The sequence below is a fragment of the Epinephelus fuscoguttatus genome, linkage group LG11 (assembly GCF_011397635.1).
Source record: "Epinephelus fuscoguttatus linkage group LG11, E.fuscoguttatus.final_Chr_v1".
Classification (NCBI taxonomy): Eukaryota; Metazoa; Chordata; class Actinopteri; order Perciformes; family Serranidae; genus Epinephelus; species Epinephelus fuscoguttatus.
Window position 1 is genome coordinate 37,431,610 of NC_064762.1, and position 18,252 is coordinate 37,449,861.

General features: G+C 41.9%; 2 protein-coding genes across 4 annotated transcripts in view; both read left to right on the forward strand.

The window, feature by feature from the left end:
• The first annotated feature begins 695 nt into the window (after positions 1 to 695).
• Positions 696 to 18,252, forward strand: part of LOC125897389 (xaa-Arg dipeptidase-like) — a 649,571-nt gene continuing 632,014 nt past the window's right edge. For 2 of the 3 annotated variants that reach the window (XR_007450417.1, XR_007450416.1), the window contains exons 1-7: positions 696 to 1,157; positions 3,901 to 4,049; positions 5,001 to 5,143; positions 5,224 to 5,378; positions 5,464 to 5,599; positions 5,768 to 5,875; positions 7,009 to 7,210. Coding sequence is in view for 1 of the 3 variants with exons in the window: in XM_049590698.1 (XP_049446655.1) it covers positions 747 to 1,157; positions 3,901 to 4,049; positions 5,001 to 5,143; positions 5,224 to 5,378; positions 5,464 to 5,599; positions 5,768 to 5,875; positions 7,009 to 7,148 (1,242 nt within the window). In the remaining 2 variants the exon portion in view is untranslated. Of the gene's footprint in view, positions 1,158 to 3,900; positions 4,050 to 5,000; positions 5,144 to 5,223; positions 5,379 to 5,463; positions 5,600 to 5,767; positions 5,876 to 7,008; positions 8,923 to 18,252 lie in introns of those variants that run through there. The other variant, XM_049590698.1, reaches the window with a different exon arrangement.
• LOC125897602 (histone H2A-beta, sperm-like) lies at positions 15,715 to 16,974 on the forward strand. Its single transcript, XM_049590997.1, has 2 exons — positions 15,715 to 15,774; positions 16,571 to 16,974. Exons 1-2 carry the CDS (start codon positions 15,715 to 15,717, stop codon positions 16,934 to 16,936), a joined length of 426 nt encoding a protein of 141 aa, XP_049446954.1. The 3' UTR covers positions 16,937 to 16,974.

The window sequence follows — 18,252 nt, forward strand, 5'->3', positions numbered from 1 at the left end:
GGCTATCGTTTTTTTCCTGCTCCAAATTATCTTTATTATATCGGCCATTCAAAATTCACTATTGGTCGACCTCTAACAAGTATACTGTCTGCTGGTGCCCTTCAGTGAAAACTTTATTTACAAAACACTGCTTGAACAAATGCATTGTAAGTCGTGGCTACTTTATATTTAAAGGGTAATTCCAATTTGTTACATTTTGGGTATTATTTTGGCAGAAATATTGGGACTTCAGTGACACAGGGAGACATCTTTACAGTATTCAAAAACATGTAGATACTGGTAGATTACAGAGTGGGAGCCTAAGGGAATATATGATCATTACTCGTCTGAGGATAGGACATACTGGATTGAATGACACTCTGCATAGAATAGGGAGGCATCCTACGGGACTATATTCAAATTGTAACGAACTGTAAACAGTCAAACTTGTACTAATAGATTGCAACATGTATGAAGAAGAAAGAAGGCAGTTAAAAACAGGACTAAAAGTGCAGTATTATATTTGGGAATATACCTGGACAGACATCAAGGAATACACATAAGCTTCTGTAAGACAGGAATAAAAGAGAGAATTTAGCCTCTGTCTTTTTTTTTTGTTTGTCTCTAACCATCTACTGCTGCTCACTCCAGTCCAGTAGGCGGCGATAATGCACTTGACTGCTGGTTTGCCAACCGCCATTAAAACGCAAACAAGAAAGAAAGTACCACAGCTAATAATTACTGCATGTTCTTAAAAAGTGAGCAAGATGAGTGAGGGAGCAGAGCTGCTGCTGCAGCTGAAACACAGAGCTGGCTGCTGTATAGATGAAGCTGAAGCAAAGCTCCACAGCCTCAGTAAGGACATATGGAGCTGTCCGGAGCTGGCTTATGAGGAAAGCAAGTCTCATGACAGACTGGTAGCGTTTTTCAGTCAGGAAGAAGGCTGGAAGGTGGACGCTCACTTCAAACTGCACACTGCATTTCGAGCCACTTGGAGAAGTGGAGGCAGCGAACGGGGCGACGTGGTCAACGTGGGTTTCCTGTGTGAGTACGACGCCCTGCCTTGTATTGGACACGCGTGTGGACACAACCTGATAGCTGAGGTTGGAGCTGCTGCGGCTCTGGGGCTCAAAGCTGTGCTGGAAAACACGCACAGTGAGCTTCCTGTGCAGGTGCAGGTAGGACTAGCTACATGTGTGACCGGTGCAGTACGGGAGGACGGGGCCGGTTGTCACGCTCAGCACAGCTCAGTCCTAATGTAAACTCACTCAGTAGGTTTACATGCACAGTTAAGTACTAGGCCATTTAATTGGACTACTTACAGTAGTCCAATTAAATGGCCAAATAGTAGTAGTGATGGCCAAATAAAGCCTCATGAAGCAATGTCTTTATTTTCTGAGCCCACTGCTCTTGGTTTAAAGGGCCAGTGTGTAATATTTGGCATGGTTTGTTGTCAATCTGAATCTGAATCTGAATCTTCTATCCATTATTATGTTTATATAAGTGTATAATCACTATAAAATAAAATTCGTTTGGTTTTTGTAGCCTTATAATTATGCTTTTATATATATATATATATATATATATATATATATATATATAGCAAGGGCCTTGCTTTATTTAGAGAGGTTGCCATCTTGCGCCGCCATGTATGTACGGCAGACCGAGCGGACAATCCAGCCAGCCAGAGAACGCGTTTTGCGTGTATAAATGAACCAATGAAGACAGCGGAAGGAAGGAAGAAGGAGGAGGAAACAGCAGAGAGTGTTAGTAGTTCGTCGATAGAGAGTAGTGAAAAGTTTTTTTTAGTTATAAAGTTTGCCAATGCACCACACTTAACCACGCAACAGGAGAGAATGAACCCAAACCGTCATCTGCGAGGAAAAGAAGACGCAACTTCACTCCTTGTGATGCACTCTCTGCTGCGCTTTTCCTCCTGATGATATATCTCCCCAACAATGGTAGCAGTAGCACCGAATCCCATTCTGTGCATTCAGCCTCTCTTCTCACCCGCTCGGCATCAAACACATGGAGTTCCTCATCTGTATGCTCCGGCTCAAACAGGTATGGCTCTGGCTCTGTGTCCGCTACAAGAAACTCTTCAAAATCACGTTCAAAGTCGTCCATTGCAGCTACTATAGTCCAGAGATATCGCTAGGCTAAATAAACAGCTGAGCTCTGTTTACTGGCTACGCTGTCAGTCAGGAGATTGAGCAGAGAGGGGAGGGGAGTCCCCACTTGGTATGGTAAACGAGTATGTGTGTAAAGTTATGGAGTGTGTCTGTTACGTTAGAAGAGTCAGAGTTTGGGACGGAGTCTTTTACCCCCTGGAGTGTTACCAGAGTTTTTGGAGTGCTCAAATAAACTGGCCTTTGTCCCGAACGCTCCTCTGGTCTCCTGCTCGTGAGGGATTCATTACAATATCGTAACATGGCTTAGATTTCTAAATAAACATTCACCTCGTCGCTAGATAGACCTACTCCTCAAAAACTCGTGCTCAAGGCTTTTTGTCCCTACGAGGCCACCATCATTTACCCGACGGAGGGGTGAGCGAGTGAGCCCTGCAATCTAGAATTTGGCCACTGATGTCACTGTTTTCAACCCATTTTACATACTGGCCCTTTAAAGAGAGAGGCTCAAAGAATAGCAATTCAGTGTGCTTTCAACCTTTTGTTGACCAAAAAGCACGATCTGGTGGGCTCAGAAAATAAAGAAAATGCTTCACGAGGCCCTCACTAACTACTGTCCTTATCTCAGTATATAAGCACAGGCGGGGAATCGATTTATTGACTATGTCCTACTCCGCCACCATACATGGCAATACACCCCCCCTCAGCTTGTTAGTACTGGACGTTTTTCCGGTTGACCTATTACGTCACAGAACGAACTGTCAAACAAGGTAGCTACAGTTACCTTGTGGCAAACTGGTACTGACATGAACTGTGTCTCCTTGTCTGTCCAAAAATGCACAGCTCTGGATGTAGATTTCATCATGTTTGTTCTACGGGCTTATTCTTCTCTCACCCATTTAATGCGATTTAACTTCTGGATCAAAGCCTGGGGTTGAAACTGTGGAGCATGTACAGAGCGCCTCGGCTGGTTTGTGTTCGATTGGCTGTTTAGTTTGATTGATGCCTTTTTTGACCAATCATCTAAGAGAAATCATGAACTAACCACCAAGAGACATGTACAGATGCTTTTTTGAACTTATGGTATCCTGAACAGCAGACACTTTTAATGCACTTCTCCATATTTTGACAGCAATCTGTCATATGTGGCAGAGTAACATGACTTCTGAACTTGTAAAGTTTCTAACTTTAGGTGGAATAACTTGATATTTGGTGAGGACCTTAAACACTGTGTGACAATTTAAGATTTTTTTGTATTTATTGAGCCTTATCATGATGAAAATCACCCGGAAAATAGCATTTTGCTGACAGATGCCCTTCCCCACACCAGAGCATCCCGTCACAATTTCCTCCCCACCTGTCATATTTGTGAAACTACAGGTGCACACTGGAAACTCACTCTGATTTATCTCAAATGAATGATGTTGATGCTTCTTGAATGGTCAAAAGATAAAAATGAGGATTAAAAAAGTGTTGACACGGATATATGTTTGATTTGATTTGTTTCATGAATTCAAATAATTTATGTCAAAAGGTGTTTGAAGTCTTTCTGTTTTAAATACAAAAAGATAAAGAAAAGTATATGTAGGTTAAGAAAGAACATACTTGAGGATCAACTCTTGATGATATTTCTAAGAGCTGATGCATGACAACATATACAGTATAATTAACACTTTTTTAGTCACAAATTTAATGATTTTGAGTTTTATGTACATTTCATACATTGCCTTACAGAGATACATTATGTTAAAGATGCAGTCCTTCTTGGTAGCAATGATAAATCTCTCCACAGGTGACAGTGTTGGGGACTCCAGCCGAGGAGGATGGTGGAGGTAAAATAGACTTGATAAGGGAGGGAGCCTTTGAAAACATGGATGTGGTGTTCATGGCCCACCCCCTGGGGGATGACGCTCCATATCTGCCACATGTGACTGAACATAAGTAAGTTTTCAAGGAACAACTGTTGCTACCTTATTAGTAACTGCTGTCTTATGTGGGGCTTAGGCCTGTCACAATACCAGAGATTTACAAGTAGCAGTCGAAATCAGAAGTAGTTAAAATTCCACCAAAAGCCAAAACAATAAATCACATGGACTTAAACATATGCTTCTTTATAAAAAACATTTAAATTACGTTTTATGTAAATTGTATTAATCCCTGATGATCTGTCTTGAACACAAAGTACAGGTCTGGGCGGGTTCATGAGATTTTGTTGGTGAGGAATGAATACAGTCTAAAGTGTATTAACATATTTCTTCTCCATTCTTGTTGTTCAGCACTTGTACATGTGATGGTTGATTTTTGTTGTAGGCCATTTGTCCCACCCCTCCTCCACTGTGATTGTGTGGCTGGGTAAAGAGTGACAGTGACAAGTGCAGTCTTTCACCTAAAGTTGAACAATTTTCAATCTTGGTGACCAAAAAAAAAGCCAAATGGTAGTGCAAAATGAATGCTCAGCACCTTGTCACTCTGTTCTTTGTAGAATAGTGTAAATATGAGGTGCTCCAACTGCAAAAAAATGAACAAAAACAACTTTCTTTATGTTGAGTTGAGGTAGAGCTGATGCTGCTGCTGCACTTGGTGCTATCTTCTACATGTTGTTGTTCTTCTGTGCTGGTAGACGTTCTTCTTTTTCCTTTGGTATTTAACAGCAGGCTAGAACACTTATAGCTGTATATGCTACATCATCTGGTCCAGAATACTTGGCATTGCAATCTCTGGTATCTGTATACTGTCACCGTTCGAAGAATTTTAGCATTGACTCTAGAAGGGCACTCGGAGAGAGTAGACCTTACTTTACCAAAGCCAAATACCCTTTCTCACAGTGTTGAACTTCCTGATTGGACCAGAGAGGCAGAGAGACTGAAGTGTGTTTTGTCTTGTGTTTTCCAGAGTAACTGTGAAGTATCGAGGTAAGGCATCTCATGCCTCAGCCTACCCCTGGGAGGGAATCAATGCGTTGGATGCAGCGGTGCTGTGCTACAACAACCTGTCTGTGCTCAGACAGCAGATGAGGCCAGACTGGAGAGTTCATGGTAAACAACTGATGAACCTCTACACTCATGTGTTGTGAGGAGTTTAGTTAGCTCTGATTAAATCATGTTGTGTTGTGCAGGTATCATAAAGCATGGTGGAGAGAAACCAAACATCATCCCTGCCTACACTGAGCTGGAGTACTACCTGAGAACCCCCTCACGTGCTGAGCTTTCTGTCCTGAAGGCAAAAGCTGAGATGTGTTTTAGATCAGCTGCTGTGGCCACCGGCTGTGAGGTAAGATAACACGTGATATTTTAATTGCAAAGTGAGTTTCTCTTGAAGTCCTGCCATCAATGTGTCGCCTTACTTTCCTCCTCAGGTTGAAGTGGAGTATGCAAGAAATGCTTTTGACAACTTATTGCGAAATACAACACTGGAAGATTTGTATGAGAACAATGGGAAAGCTCTGGGGATGGAATTCACCACAGATGAAGAAGTTCTCAACAATGCTTCTGGTGAGAGGACAGATAAGGGTGTTTATGACAATAAAAGTACTACTTTAATTAAGTGGAGTCTGGTGGGTTTAGCAATAGCAATTTTGAGGCTGTTTCCTATCTGTACACTCTCTGCTGCTGCTGTGTAATACAACCCCATATTTGTGATTCATTTCTTTATGCCTACAGGCTCCACAGACTTTGGCAACGTGTCGTTTGTAGTTCCTGGTATCCATCCATACTTCTACATTGGTTCCAAGGCCTTGTGCCACACAGCGGAATACACTGTGGCCTCTGGTATGTCAAGCAGATAAAATTTTATTGTTTGGGTTTATTACAACTTGGGTCTTGTAGTTTTGTCCAGCGTAGTAACCCCCAGCGGTATTCATGCAGCTGCAGCCATTATAACCTGACACCTTTCAGCAGCCCTTTTCAGACAAGTAATAGTTAACATTTTGAGAAAACTACCAAAATAATACCCAAAATGTAACAAACTGGAATGACCTTTTAAATATAAAGTAGCCACTAATCACAATGCATTTGTTCAAGCAGTGCTTTGTAAATGAAGTTTTCACTGAAGGGCACCAACAGACAGTATAATTATTAGAGGGCGACCAATAAACAGCTCTGTCCATGGTGCTGAAACTTTAGTGACTGCCATCCATACACTGAAACAACAACACCTCTCCTGGCCCGACACAAACAAGATATTTATCACTAACAATACACACCATGAAATGCACTGAAAAGTGATAATCAATAATATTGAAATTATTCAGTAAAAAGGCTCACTTGAACACAAATTATAGGCCAAGTGCACAAATTAACAAGTTATAAGAGGCTACCTACAGTCGTTACACATGCACAGAATCCACACAAGCACACACAGTAAAATACAATCAATTAACCATCAACACTTAGACCCACACAGCTACTAAATAAATTGGATTTGTTTTTCACTCATCGTTGCTGTCACTTCCTATAGAGGAAAGTGTTGCTACTTGGTCCAGTGGTGTAATTGGCTTGTCAGTGGGTCGGGAAAAAGCGAAACAAAGCCTACACATTGGCAGTTAATCTGACATTGCTTTCAATTGGCCCTGAGTATACACTGGCGCACATGAGTGCTCGGACTTCTCTGTGGCTGCTCGGGCCCCAAAGCACAGAATGGATGCCTATAGCACCAAGCTGGTTTAAGGAGGAGCTTTAGGAGGATCATATTGAATTTAATCAATGGATAATTACGTAGCTGGATTATTCGGAAGAGAGCAGGCTGACACCAAATTGGTGAGTAGAGCTGAAAAGTTTCTTATCCTTGTGTTGTGTGGGTCTACAAAGAGCTTTGTAGCTTTTTTCCCCCAACTGCACTTGAACAGCTGTGCTAGTCTTATACAAGCATTACATAATATGTGTGTTTCCTGACTCTGTTTCAGGTGATGACAAAGCTCAGTTCTACACCCTGAGGACTGCCAAGGCTCTGGCCATGACAGCCCTGGATGTGCTGCTGCGTCCAGAGCTGCTGCAGAGGGTGAAGCAGGAGTTCACTGAGGCCACAATGGCTACGGTTACATGATGGCTTCTCATTCAGAATGAAATGAATCTGAATGAAATCATTCAGAATTAAAGTGTTTCCAGGTAGTTTGCATGGGAAATATTAATTCCAAATGAGGGTTTACATGGGAGATCAGTTCAATCGCCTTTATTCAGGTCTGCGCAAGGTTTGGGGCAGGGAAGGTTTCTGATTGGATAGGGGGCGGGGCGGATGTTACGTGTTTACGTTTACCGGAAGAAAACACTGTAGTCCTCGCTCCGGATAACAAGATGCTTGACGGCGCTGTTATTAGTGCCTTTTTCGGGCGTGTTTTGCTTATATTCTTAAAGCAGCAGTAAGACAACAACCTTGTTCTGCTAATGCTTCATCTGTTGAGCAGGAGAAGGGAGGCAGAAGACCGTGCTGTGGCGAATGGAAACCGGTGAGTGCAACGAGTCCGACTAATGCCCGTTGCTATGCAGCCCGTTGCTATGCGCGCTATACACGTCATCGCACCAGAAGGGCATGGAAACGAGCATGCGCAGAAAGACCGGAATGAACTTAAAGAGGAATGAGTGTATAGATGCACACAAAATTCTTTCATTCGGAATGACAAACGAATAAACCACCCCCTTTAATCAGATTTAATTTTCAATCGGAATGACCATTTACATGACCACTTTTAATCGGAATGGCCGTTCATTCTGATTAAAAGTGGAATTAAACTGTCCATGTAAACGTACTGACTGAAGGAGGACAGGACGCTGACGGGGGAGCACACAGAGCAGACTGCAAAACACTGATGATGCAGGCTGACCATCTCTGAGCTTCCCGCTCACTGACTGCACAGCAGGCTCAGAGAAACTTGTACTTGTTACATGCAGCGTCCAGGAACGAAGAATAATCTGCTACCTTTGAACTCTTTTCTTACCAAATAAAATTAATCCAAAGCAAAGAAATGTTTACAAGTTGATTTGTTTTAATATTGAACATATATTTGATTGTGAGGTATTGTGGAAGCACGTGGATGACTCAAAATGCAGGAATGTGTTTTTTCAGAAAATGTATACATTTTGTTGCTGTGTTTGAATTTTTTCACTGGCAGGTAAACCTATGTAAAGAAAAACAGTGGATTGGTGCTCACACTGCTTGTGTGTTGCAAGCAGGTATATTATCATTACAATGATAATAGAAGAAGTATAAAAGTATAAGAAGTATAAAAATCATTTACCTAAAGGTAAACTATGCAGGATTTAAAAAACAAACAAACAATAAATAGACTCTAAGTAATGCCTCTCAGTCATTACGTATGACCCATGAGCAGTGTATGGTGGTGTCTGTATCTGCAGAGAATCTGCCCTCTGTCTGTGTTTCCTTATTTTCTCCATAAAGAGTGTTACTAGCCATGTCTCTCGTCGGCACTGTGGATGCGGGCTGCAGGTCTGTGTGTCTGACACGGGGAGGTGTTTATCTGTTCTTTAGAATGTAACCTCTGTGAAACAATCAGATACAATGTTTTATTTCATTCACTGCTTTGTTCTCGTTAATGACTGCCTCTCTCGTAATTCACCGTCTAGCTTGCTTTACCACTGTCTCATTGAGTTTGAATGTTGTGTTTGAAAAGAATAAGCAACAAATTCTGCATAGTGTGCCTTTAAAAAGGAAGTTTTTAGAAATATATCTCCCACTTAAAGTGCTTCACATGCTGTCTATTGGGTACTTTATGTTTAATGTTTTAATTAGTATCTGTGATGTAGCAAAAGATACCCTGTATGTTTTCAGGCCTCTCAGAGGGTTGATGAGGAAATCAAAAATAAATTCCTTGACTTACTTGAAAAGCTTGTAAATAAATAATTGTATCAAATTTACTTGCATTTATGTAGTTTAGTATAGATGTGCTATGCAAATTGAAATTCAATGACAGCTGCATGTCTTTACCAGATCTAGTTTAATGCACACATATAAAGATGTGCAGCTATCTTGTTGAATGCTGTTATCAGGATGTGGTGGAGGCACACCAATGTCATCACCATCTTGGTTCCAGGGTTCCCAGATGTCCCCCGCTATCAAGCAGATCTTATGAAGCACAGCACAAGTGGTGATGACAGTGGGTGCAAAAGTGTGACTCACGTCCAGAGCCTTGAAGGGCAGGCACCTTCAGGGCATCTTCATCATGCCAAAGGCTTGTTCGATGATGGTGCAAGCCTTGGAGTCTCCCCTAGAGGAGGATACCCCCAACAATTTAGGGTCGCAATTTAGAGAACTTAAGTAGGATTTCTTTAGCAGTTCAGCGCAGTGACAGGCATTACAGCTGTGCATATGTCACAACTGAGAGACGTTTAAGAGTGATGCACGACTGATAAGGATATCCCATTTCCCAAGTGAGGATTCCTCTCTCCTCGCATCTCATTCTCGCATCTCTCCCCTGTGTCTTATAGAGATAAGAGATGCAAGTTAAGGAAGGATCTTTAAATGGCTGAACTTCAAGGATGCTACAGCATCAAATCATCAAATCCCGCCTGGGGACTGTTTCAGTCTTAAGCATCCTTGAAATTCTGCTGGGGACAGAGTCCTCCATTCAGAGAATTTTCAAGGATGCATATGTGTATGTGTAAAGGTTTCATTTAGCCTACCTTTTTGTTTAAAAAAAAAAAAAAAAAAAAAGTAATCCAGAAATATATTTTCCCTAAAAGTCACATGACTCTGAAAATACTGCTTACATTTGTTCAAATTGTACAATATTAGAGAGTGCCAAAATTATCACAGTATCCTGAGAACCCCTCAGTCTGCTGAGGGTTTATGATGCAAACCTGTACACTTGTTAGCCTGTTCCAATGTGTGTTCACTGTTCCTTGCGCGAGACCGTGAGACATGGGCACCGCCTTCATGTGTGTTCACGTGCTTTCACTGGTCTCGCGCGCAAGTGAGCACACATGAGCACAGTCTACAGAGAGGCAGTTAGAGCTAGTTCAAATGACGTTTTTCCGGGTCCATGTCATTGGTTCAACAGCCCATTGGTTCGACATCCCATTAGTCCGACTGTCCGCGGTGCTGAACGGCTTGCGGCGGGCGTATGGTGCGCCACGACCAGCTTGAGGCGAAGCAGGCTCACGGCTTATGTATTTGTCACTTTCTTTTTCATTTTAACCCACACCATGATCTTTTCCTGACCCTAACCAAGTGGTTTTTGTGCCTAAACCTAACCAGACCTTAACCACAGGGCATCATGATGATTTTGGAACGGACTTCAGAACAATGAGATGTCGAACCAATGGGCAGTTCCCGTTTTTCCAAACAACTTTTTATGTCGAGGCTACAGGACACTTGGATCACTACGGATGAGCAGTATGGAGATATTTTGTGGTTTCAATAATGTGTTCTTGGACGTCTTAATCTGGGTCGCTGTCAGCCATTAGGTGTGCAGTTGTGTTGCTACCCCCTCTCCCCTCGGATCTCTGTAAGTGTTGTGAGGACTCTAAAACTTCACCAGAGCCTCCCTCGGCATATGGGTGAGTAGATAATGGCTAAATTTTCATTTTTGGGTGCACTATCCCTTTAAATGACAACCACTGGTAGACTAAGACAATTCTTTGTCGGGGGCAGCCCTAGTTTATTGCTGCATATAATTTGCATATATTGTGGCTGTATGCTCTTTAACAACCCACAGTAGAGAAACACTGATGTCACCTTGTTGCACTGCAGTGGTGAACCAGCTCGAAAGACACTACCCGTTGTGACTGTCACTCCAACCTTTCCCAAAGATGTCCAGATGAAGCTTGATGCGAAAGAACCATGTCACAAAGTTCCAAAACTATGCAACAAAATAGTCAGAGTGCTGTATGAAATGATGGCAGAATGCACATTGTAAGTGTAACTGTTAATACAACCTCTGCTCATAAAACTGAACGACTTTTAGCCTCCATAGATTGTGAAATTATATTAAGACAAAACAAAGGGTGATTACAAATTTGTTACTGTCTTTGATCTAGGTATCCAACCAACGCAGAGTATGTTCAAGTTGCCAAGGCACTGATAGTGAAATACCCTTTCCTGAGGGACATGGAGGGAAATGGCTATGTAAGTTGTTTTTAAATAACTGATTTTTTTTTTTTTACAGTATGTATGTATAAATTTGCAAAATGTACTGGAACTCATTCTTACTTTCTGAAGTATGCCAAATACACCATTGTGTTTCATCTTTACTAGCACACCTGGCACGTCCTTAAAGCAAACATTTAAAGCGGAACGTGCACCACATGCACCACTTGTCAGCATTTGGCTACAGTCCAGCAGTCCAAAGCCACCAGTGCATCTGCAAGTTTGTGCCCAAAACCAGCTAATCTAACATTTGCTAGTTCATTGCTACATATAATTTATTCTAATGTTAGAATCAGTTTTACTTGCTCACTCAGAGCAACACAAACTTGCATAAACTCCACTCCCATCCTTCCATTGACTGTACACTAGGCCTCAAATTCTTCAGTGGATATTTTAATCCAAAGTGCAGCATTGTACAATAAGTGTGCTAACTTTTGGCATGTATCTGTCTTTTCAACTAATTGAGCGTTATTTGTCTCCTTTTGCCAAAGGAACTGGCTATTGGGAGGATTCAACATCCCTTGAGGTCCACATGAAAACACTACAAAGTGAGTATCGGAAAACACACACTGACATCCCTGACGGTCAAAGACCTCATGCAGGGCGTAAAATTAACTTTTTACCTCATCTGCCATTGTCTAGTGACCTCCAAAAATTTACCGGCCAAAAATATTTTTCACCGGCCAAATAAAAAAATCTTATTTGATTTAAATAATTACCATACGTTTTTATTATGAAAGTCCAACTTAAGCATCACTTAAAGAATACAGTTACGTCCAGATAAAATTAGATTATTGCTATTTTATTAGGTTATACTTCATTTCAAGGTGACTGCTGCATCATCATGTATCAAAAATATTCAAAAGTGCAACCTTTTACATTGACTAAGTGAGCCAAATGTCTGTCTCACAGCTTTAAGAGGAACGTTCCATTTAACCCGCAGGAAAAGGGAAAAGAATAAAAAACAACAACTGGGACTGAGTCTAAATTAAATGAACTCCACAGACTATAGATATTTTTCTAGAATGCTATATGAATACACGTGCATTTGCATCTGCCTTTTTTTAAAGGTAGGCCTCCTCAACTCTACTGTCCTTGTGGCTCAGGTAATCACCACATCATCAGCCTCAGAGTCAGACATGTCTGAGTCTGTGTCAGCAACCTGCTTAGAACGATCCTTAAAATTAGGCCTCCAACCTCTTATGCAGTCGGTGTGCCACAGCTCGACAGCAGCAAACTCAGAAATGGGTTGAGATGAGAGCTGCATAAGCAGAAGGTCAGACAGTGTGTCTGCATTTAAGCTTGACCACCAGTCGGATTTCACCACTTTCATGATGTTAAAGCCCCTCTCGCAGTCAGCGGTTGATGCAGGGATGGTGAGGATGAGGTCTATCAGTTCCAGGACGTTAGGACAGGTGTCCCTATGAAGCCGGTTGACATCCTCCCAGGTCAGGGTTGTCTGGGGCTCAAGGTAAAGTCTGGCTTTGAGCAGGGTCCACTCATCAGGGATGTGTTCAGGAGACGATAGAACAGGGGAGAAGTGGTCAGCGAGCACATCAATTTGTCCATCACCAAAATCTGAAAGATATGAAAAGGTAATGTTTTAGAACTTTGTTACATACTGGCAGTGATGTCTTAATAGACTTAGTTGTTCTGTCCACTGAACTTGATCTGATGAACCCACCTACTTCACCCTCTCGACTGTGGCCAGTTCCTGAAATTGACCAGCTTTGTTGCCATCAAAACATCTGAGCTGCCATCCTTGAACCTGTCCCTGATGCTCTCAGTAAGCCTGTCCAGTAGCTGCTCCTGACATGAGATAAGGACCCTATCTTCACCTTCCTGACCCCTGGACCTGGCCCTTCCACTTGTCAGGGAAACTCCCTTGAACACTCCATCCTGGGTGGCTTTCATCATTGGTCCTGCTCTGATGATTCAAAATCCCACTTCACTATACTACACTTTTCCCTTACTACACTACACAAATGTATCTAGTATTTATTTGCACACTGAACAAAACATTATCATAAAAAAATCATACCTGGTCTTGTAACTCTCCAATACAGCATGTGTGGAGCTCAGACAACTGTGGGCGTCAGCGATGGAGATGTCCGACTTCTGCAGAGTCTCTGATACTCTGCTGAGATGGCTCAGTGTGTCATGTAGGAACCCACTGAATCTAAGCACAACAGCTTCCTTGGTAGTTGCACTGAAGCTCTTCGCTTTGCACTGCTGCACAGCACTTACACCTTGAACGTCAGGGAATGTGATCTGAAATTGCAGATGTGCAGGCACACACACAAATGGTCAGTCTAATGAGTTCAAATACCATGGCAAAATGTGATTTGTTTATTTATCTTTGTTGTTTTGTTGCTAATGAAAATATCACACAACTACAGAGTAACTAGTTATCCAATACTTTGTGTAAATGTTAATATGTCAGTGTGAGTGAGTGAGTGAGTGTGTGAGAAAGAGAGAGAGAGAGCGTGTGTGACAGAGAGAGGTTTTCATCAGCATTTTGAAATATGAGCCTTACCCGGTTTAAGTGATGCATTATGGCTGGGTAGCCTCTCAGGAAGTGGTCAATGGCACGTAGGAGGTGGGCCAACCACCTTGTGCCACCGACTCTTGTGGGCATGATAGGTGCCAATTCCAGTGCTGCAAAGCTTTTCTTGAGGTGAGAGCGATTTAAGGGACTAACATGGTTGAAAGTGTACAGGCCTGTGAGGAGCTCTTCTACTTTTATGAAAAGGACTATGTTTTTTACCGAATCTTTAAAGCTTAGCTCCAACCTGTGCGCCATACAGTGTACTCCAACTACATATGGTCTGTCTCTCCTCAGACACTGGACCACCCCTGTCCTCGCTCCAACCATCACTGCAGCTCCATCAGTGGCTACTGCCACAAGCTTAACTTCCCACTGTTGACTGACCTTATCCATGACATCTTTGATGGCCTTTGTTATGTTTTCTGCATCTGCCTTGTCAACTGCATCAATCCCATCAAATTTGGACTCAATTTTTCCCCCCACACTGCTTCAAACATAGACCATCTCCTGTTCCTTCACAGCACTATCTGGTGAACCATCACTCATTATACTAATAAATTTCACCCTCCCCAATCTGTCTTCATTTTTTTTTCTTTCCATGTCTGCTATGTAATGGAGGAACACTCTTGCCTCTACTTTATTCCTATAGGTTTCCCCTACTGGCAGCTCTTTCATCTCATCCAGCCTAAAAAGATAACAACAGAAAAATATTATAATTAGAGTGGGCAAAGTGAATGTCACCTGAATATCTAATGCAAATGATGCCGTCTAAAATCACATGTATCACATGGACCGGTCCAGATACCCTAGATCTAGATCCACTTATCATCACAACTATCATTAGATAGTATTTACTGTGACCTTGCTGTAAATGCTGTCCTGTTTTTGTTGCAACAATTCCAGGAGGGTTTTGTCATGCATTACTAGTACTAACTGCTAACTGTTAACTACTGTTAACTCTGTACTGATACCAGTGTCATTGGCTCTGATACTTATAAGAACATCAGGTAGTACTTTTACTGCTAATACAACAAAAACTGCCACGAGTATTATTGCTGCTAGAATGCAAGCATTAGATGGCTAAACTAAGACTTAGGTGACTTAACCAAATAATTAGAATGGGTGTCCACGTAATTTCGGCCATATGGTGGACCTGCTAAATGCTAAACCATCTAAACTGTATTTATGGTGAACTCACTCTAATGACTCAGTAAGAGACAGAAAGGGCTTCAGGGCGGTCTAACTGTGCGTTCACACCAAAAGCTGCCAGAGCTGCAAAATAGCTGAATTCGCTCTAGCAGCGCTGCTAGTAAAATATCTGTGGCAGTGAAAGCAGCTCAAGTCGCTCATGATGTCAAATTCTGAATGTTCGATTAAGCTTCTCAATTTAAAGGAGCCGCAAAGCAGGTTACTGGCTGGAGCACAGAAATGTGACTTCGTGCATTTGCCTGAATACAGAAACTTTAACGTTTGGACAATGAAAACAGGATAAAATTCTAAATAGGTTTGGCATTAAACATTAAACACACACAGCCTGTGCCGCATTCAGGCGTTGTCACGTAAATAACAAATTCCAGTACTTGAATCTGCTGTAGCACAACACAGCAGCACGTCAAGTGGGCCGAACCCAAACCGAATACGGGCAACATTTTAGATGTTATTCCCCCCCAAAGCTGTAAACCTAGGGGAAACACTGTCAGTGGATTGGGTTTGAGTGCCTACAGTGCGATTAGTTAAACTGATGGTAAGGAAAGCAAATGAATTGCATTCCCACTAATAGCAAGTGTTCCAGAACACAAAGAAATTGTATAAGTACGTGTGCTTGTCCACACTTGTGTATCGATTCAACATGGAAGAAGACACTCTTGTAATTTGTGCTGCCGGTGGTACCTGCACCGCCGTCGGGTCTGGGTTCACGATATCCTCCTGAGCCGTGAACAGTACGGGGAATATCATCGACTGATGCGGGAGCTGCAGCTGGATGGAGAGAGGTTCCAGCGCTACTTCAGGCTGAGCATATCCGTTTGACAGCTTGCTGCTTGTTTTGAAGTAGGAATGAATGTGTAGTAGGAACTAAAAGTTTCTGAGGATGTTCTCTGGGTTCCACACAAGCGATGGGCATCTACAGTACTTTTCGAAACTTTTCGATTGGTGCCTGGTCATTTGCAGCTCAAACGCGTCATAGCTAATTTACATAAAGTTAACCAGTTTTCACCTTTAATTTGCAGCTCAATTCGCCGAACTCTGCTGTTCATCAGTTTTGCAGCTCAAAACGCCTCTGGTCACCACTATCCATTGAAAATGAATTAGACTTGACGCCTTTGCAGCTCTGGCAGCTTTTGGTGTGAACGCACAGTAACCCTTCCTAACACTGACCCTTTGGAAAAATATGATTCCTGTTGTTCACACATCATTATGGTGTACTTTGTTTTCATGCACTTCACTTTACTGATACAAATCACACCATCATGACAATGCTGCTTTGTAGGCATGTGCCGGTTACCAGTGTCACGGTTTACCACGGTAAAAGAATGTCACGGTGTTACTAACCACCCATTTTTCGTTCTGATGGTAAAGGCCGACGGTGTAACCTACGCTACGTTTCATAAGTGGGAACTTAACAAACTCAAAACTCAGAAATAACTCTGTGCCAGTCGTACATTTTAACTGGCACACACTCTGAGGGGGGGGGCAGCCTCAGTCAGTCAGTACGTCAGTAATCAGTGTAAATCCACTCGTGCAAACATGGCTGGAGGAGGCAAAGCTGAACTTTTCCCACCAGCAAAAAGGATGAAGTCAGTGGTGTGGGACCATTTAGGCTATCAGAAGAACCCCCAGAGCCAAGGCAAAGACCCGCTCCTCCCATGCTGGGCTCCAGTTCCCAGTCAGCCGTGTTCACAGGGTGCTGCGCAAAGGAAACTATGCAAAGCGTGTCAATGCCGGTGCCCCCGTCTACCAGGCCGCTGTGCTGGAGTATCTGACCACTGAGATTCTGGAGTTGGCTGGGAACGCTGCCCGCGACAACAAGAAGACCTGTATCATCCCCCGTCACCGGCAACTGGCTGTCCGCAACAACAAGGAGCTCAACAAACTGCTGGGCGGAGTCACCATTGTGAAGTTAAGAAACTTAAGAAAAGTTATCAAACTTTTAACGGGTCTACAGTATATTAGCCTACACATTTAAACAACTGGTGTGATGATGCGTTGCACTGACAGGAGATGCCTGGTATGTGCTGTCGCTCATGAACGGTCAAACAAATACTAGCCTACTGTTTTAAAGTGCAGAGTGCGAAAATAGGACGACGCCTGTTTTATCATTATTATTATTATTATTATTATTACCGTGGTAATACCGGTTACCATGGTATTTGTGCCCACGGTTACCATACCGTCAAAATCTCATACCGGCACATGCCTACTGCTTTGTAATTTTAACTTTGCATCTATTGTATTTCTATTCTTATTTTTTATTTTACATACCTGTATATGTTGGATATGCACCATACTATAACCTGTTTACAAGCCTTACCATTAACCTGTTTACATTTCTGCCACTGTGTACTATTTTTGCACCTTAAGGATAATCTTTATTGTTTATATTTTGCTGGATTTGCATGCTCTATATTTGTACTATTTTCTTGTGCTGTACAACAATTTTCCTCTGGATAAATAAAGTACTATCTCGTCTTTATTTTATTGTGTTTTGTTTTGTTTTTTTTAAATTCTCTTTATATCTTTACTTATTTATTTCCTTGTGCTGCTGCAACACCTGAATGTCCCCTCTGAGGATCATCAGACGCTTATCTGGTCTTATCTTATTTGTATGGGTCAATATATTATTATTATTATTATTATTATTATTTCATGTAGGGTAAATCAGCTACAGCTTAACTAACTGATCACTTTGTTTGTAAACACCATGAATCATTTTATCAGTCCTGGTGGTAGCAGCATCAGCCGACCAGCACAGAGACACACACATAGGTAAGCTACAGGCTCTCAGGTGAGCTCTGAGAAATAGAGGTCCATCATTGTGCCCTCCAATTTATTTTAACTAAGTGATGTGACAGTGATGTTGACTTTTGGTTATAGCGTACCTGTTCTTGCTATTTGCTGCCTCTTTTGTTTTTTATCTGACTGTTGGTTTTATCGGACAGTATTTGCACCTTTTAATTTTTCTCGTTTCTTCACTGTTTTGAGAAGCACTTTGAGCTCCACTCCCTGTATGAAAGGCGCTAAATAAATAAAGTTTATTATTATGTTTCAAAAATTGATGACTTCTTAATTTTAAGTACTTATTGATATAACTTTTATGCATGTATTTCTTTTTCTTTTCCTAAGTTGCATCTAAACTTTTTGCTCTGCTGTTGAACTCACTCTAATGACTCAGTGACTGAAGCGAAGGGCTTTGACAGTGTTCCATCCAAATGTATATTTTCATTAAATGCAATGTAAACAAGTATAGGCCTCAAAGTTGATTTCATTAAACTGTTTATGTCT